General features: G+C 33.5%; 1 protein-coding gene across 1 annotated transcript; it reads left to right on the forward strand.

Annotated features, from left to right (window-relative positions):
- Positions 1-262: 262 nt before the first annotated feature.
- On the forward strand, positions 263-1,933 carry LOC107487880 (UDP-glycosyltransferase 72E1). The gene has a single exon (XM_016108572.3). The coding sequence runs from the start codon at positions 352-354 to the stop codon at positions 1,825-1,827; it is 1,476 nt and encodes a 491-aa protein (XP_015964058.1). The 5' UTR covers positions 263-351; the 3' UTR covers positions 1,828-1,933.
- Positions 1,934-4,428: the final 2,495 nt, after the last annotated feature.

The raw sequence follows: 4,428 nt of genomic DNA on the forward strand, positions 1-4,428 counted from the left end.
AATATATATAAAATACAATACATTATACATATTATATATATGTAAAACAGTTTATATAAATATATAAATATACATATAGGAATATATAATAATTAATTTAATAAATAATTTTTAGTATAAAATAATATTTTTGTTTAGTCAAACCAATTAAAGAGCACATTGAAACCTTTGCGGCATGTCAATGGGTGAATGGTCCATGCACTGTAGTCAAGATGGCTACCACCTTATAATATGCATCTTCCTAAAATGACCTATATTGATTACATTTATAAAAGCTTTTTATTATCGTTATTATTATTTGACAGAATACCTCTCTCTCTCTCTCTCTCTCTCTGAAGCTGCAGAGCCGCCATGGCCACAGCAAACAACGACAAGAAGCCACACGCCGCCATTCTGACCAGCCCAGGGATGGGCCACCTCATCCCGGAGGTGGAGCTTGGCAAGAGCCTCCTCACACAACACGCCTTCGACGTAACCATCTTCCTCATCACCACCGATCTCGCAACGGCTCGCTCCCAAATCCACCAACAAACCTCACATCTAAAAACTGCCCCAAACGTGGTGGAATTGCCGCAACCAGATGTTTCATCCAAACTGGGACCAGACCCTTCCCTATTGGACAGAATCGTCGTAACCATGACTGAGTCCTTACCATCTCTCCGCTCTTTCATCCTCTCCATGAAGCACCCTCCCTCTCTTCTTGTCGTTGACCTGTTCGGTACAGAAGCTATTCCCATGGCACGTGACCTCGGCATGCAACCCTTCGTCTTCTTAACCACCAGCGCCTGGTTCTCCGCTCTCACCATACACCTTTCAGCTATGGACCCCAACCAGGTGGAGAATACTCATATCAAGAACCGCGAACCGCTTCCAATCCCTGGTTGCGAACCGATTCAATTCGAAGACACACTCGAAGCTCTCTTGGACCCCCTAGGGCCCATATATGAAGGATACTCCAAGGTTTCAAAGGTAATCAATGGCTCTGATGGGATCCTGATCAACACTTGGCAAGATCTGGAGCCCTCAGCAACGAAGGCGCTGGGGGACTCTGGAATCTTGCGAAGGTTCACCAATGGACCGGTTTATCCGGTTGGACCTCTAGTGAGGACGTTAGCGGACCGTGACACGGGTAGTGTACACGTGGACAACAAGGTTATGCGGTGGCTTGACCGGCAACCGACGGAATCGGTAATCTACGTGTCGTTCGGGAGCGGAGGGACCATGTCTGAGGCTCAGATTAGGGAGCTTGCGTGGGGATTGGAGCTCAGCATGCAGAGGTTTGTTTGGGTGGTGCGGCCACCCATTGAGGGCGATGCTTCCGGCTCATATTTCGACGTCGGAATTGGGGGGCACGGGTCGCCGGAGTACTTGCCGAAGGGGTTCGTGGAGAGGACGAAGGAATTGGGATTGGTGATTCCCATGTGGGCCCCGCAGGTGGAGATTCTGGGACATGCTGCGACGGGTGGTTTTGTGACGCACTGTGGTTGGAACTCTGTGCTTGAAGCAATCTTTGGTGGGGTGGCAATGGTGGCTTGGCCGCTCTACTCGGAGCAGAAGATGAACGCTGCCATGTTGTCGAAGGAGCTCGGGGTGGCGGTGAGGGCGAGGGGTGAAGCGGAGGGTGGTGGTGTGGTTGGGAGGGATGAGATAGCAAGGGTTGTGAGAAGGGTAATGGTGGAAGAAGAAGGTGGTGCAATGAGGGCAAAGGTGAAGGAGCTGAAAGCGAGTGCAGAGAAAGCAGTGTGTGAGTTTGGAAGCTCTGAGTCGCTGCGTCAATTCAGAACTTACTCTCGCGCCGCTTCAGAGGCTAAAGCTCGTGGTGCTTGATCTCAAGAGTGCAAAAATATTGAGTATGGTAAAATTTTCATATAATTTAAGGTATATTTTATATTTTAATATATTTTATAAAAAATAATTAATTATTTTTCGGCCATATTAATATATCTATCTTGCCAGTTACGTGAAAGCAATAACAAACGTGAACGTTTAATTGGAATTAGTTCAATTAGATATTTTTTAAATATTTTTTATTTAATATTTTAATTTAAAAAAATAATAAAAAAATATAGAGAGACAATAAAAATACAAAATAAGGTAAACAATAGATATGATATGTTGGATATTCAATTTAATAGGTATGCAGATGATTATGTTGATTCTTAATTGAATGGTTATTCTTTTCGATTTGGTTTACTCATGCACAGTTAACAATGATTCAATATTTAATTCATTAGGTTTACGGATAATTATTCTAATGTTAGGGTTTAGGAGGTAATTTGGATGATGGAGTATTTTTTTATTTTATTGAATTATTTTTAGAGCTTATTATTCGCATTATTCACAAAAATTATTGTATACTTAGTAAAACCAAAAAATAAAAAATAAATAAAAATTTTGTATTTTTTGAATAACTGGTAAATAAAAATAAATATCTAAATTAATTAAAAATAATAAATTAAAAAAACGGATCAAATACTGAATTTTAAAGAATAAATAATATGAAAACTCAAGTGCAATCAACTTCACGTTAAGTTAATAGTCGAGAGCCTTTAAATAATTTGAATTATTTGACTAAATTTTTACCTAACGACTTTCAGTTATCAACTTTACATAAAGTTGACTGCATCTGAGTTTTCACCTTTTTTGAGATCTATTTAGATAAAAACATCTAAAACGTCTGTTTTAAAAATATCTTTTTATAATTAAAATTTAATACATATAATCGACTAAATTGTGCTATTTTTGTCAAAATGAGGTCAGACAATTTAATTTAATAAAAAAANTCATTTTTTATAAAAAATAATATTAATTTAGACTAATTTAAAATTTAATTTATTATTTTTTTAATTATATTTATTTATTTAGCCTAATTTTAATAAAAATAATACGATTTAATTAATTATATATATTAAATTTTAAATATTAAAAAAATATTTTAGACATATTTCTCTAAATAGTCCCTATTTTTAACTGAAATATATAGTTGAAGCATAAGCATAACGATGAGTAAGCAGCGGGTAGTACGGTTCACTTTCTCTTCAAAAGTGGGACATATATGCAAAGAAATCCCAATCAATATTAAAGCTACATTAATCAAGCATGTAATAAAAACGACAACTCCCTCTAGTTTCGGCTGCTATTATAATTAGAATTAACTCTCTATAAATTATGTTGCGCATGCCAAGTCAAATTTGGCTCCACATTGAAGTTAAAGTTATTGCCTCTGCGTGTGTTGTCTCTCATCACAGCTGCATTGTACTAGGCTAAGTTATCATAAACAAGGTTGCATTTGTTTATAAAGACAGGATACTAAAATAGAAATATAAAGATATAAAATTATGTTTGATAGAGAAGATATGAATAGAGATAATGTATTTAAAGACACTAAATTATTGTATTTTGTGTACATTCTGATAGAAAGAACATAAAAATACTAACAAGAGACACAACTTATTTTTTATTTTTTTTATTATTCTTATTAATTTTTCATAATTATATTTTTTATTATTATATTTTTCATCTCAAATTTTTTGAATAAAAAAAATAAAAAAAAATTAAATTTTTATAATTTATTCTAGTTTATTGTCAAGTAGAATACAAAAACACAAAATTTTGTATTTTTATCTATCAATATTTTATTCTATCCTGTTTTCAGTGTCTTGTTTTATCTTATTCTCATAAACAAACGGAGCGTAAAGGACAAATTCCATTGATGTTGGCTTTGACCCATCCCTCTCTTTGCATAGACAATTCAATTCAATATGGACACCCAAAGCAAAATAAAATAGACAATTCAATATAACAATACTGCTGTGTTTATTCTAATTATATTGCTCCCAAAGGAAAATGATTTTTCAACATGCAAACTGTACTACGTACTACAGGACTCTCTAAGACTAATATCACTTTTATTAAAAGTTCATATAAAGTATCATTTTTTCGAAATTGTTGAAAGTAGATCGTTTAATTAAATTATTATTGGATGAATATCGTGTATGCGTGTTCGTGTTTATTTTTTTTAATAAAAGATCAAATATCCAATATTAATATAAGTGAACATAAAATATGTATATTTTGACATAATATTTAAAAAAATATATTGTATAATATCTAACAAAATGTTATCTATACATTATACTGTTTCAATATATATAGATCATATTATTTATTTGTATTCAATCTGGGAATCTGAGACTGAAAAGTCATTATTATATAGTTTAATAATAATGAGAAAAAAAGATACCAGATGAATAGTAACAAAGAAACCCTACGCCTTTTATGAACTATACAAAAATTACCATGTGTGCTGGGTTTGCAATTTCTGTTTTTTTCTTAATTTAAAAAAAAGTTGAAACCAATAAAACTTTTATTTTTTATTTTAAATTTTTTTACAAAAATTTTAAAAATAAAAATATTAAAAATAACAAA

Source organism: Arachis duranensis, chromosome 5 (genome assembly GCF_000817695.3).
Source record: "Arachis duranensis cultivar V14167 chromosome 5, aradu.V14167.gnm2.J7QH, whole genome shotgun sequence".
In the NCBI taxonomy this organism is placed as follows: Eukaryota; Viridiplantae; Streptophyta; class Magnoliopsida; order Fabales; family Fabaceae; genus Arachis; species Arachis duranensis.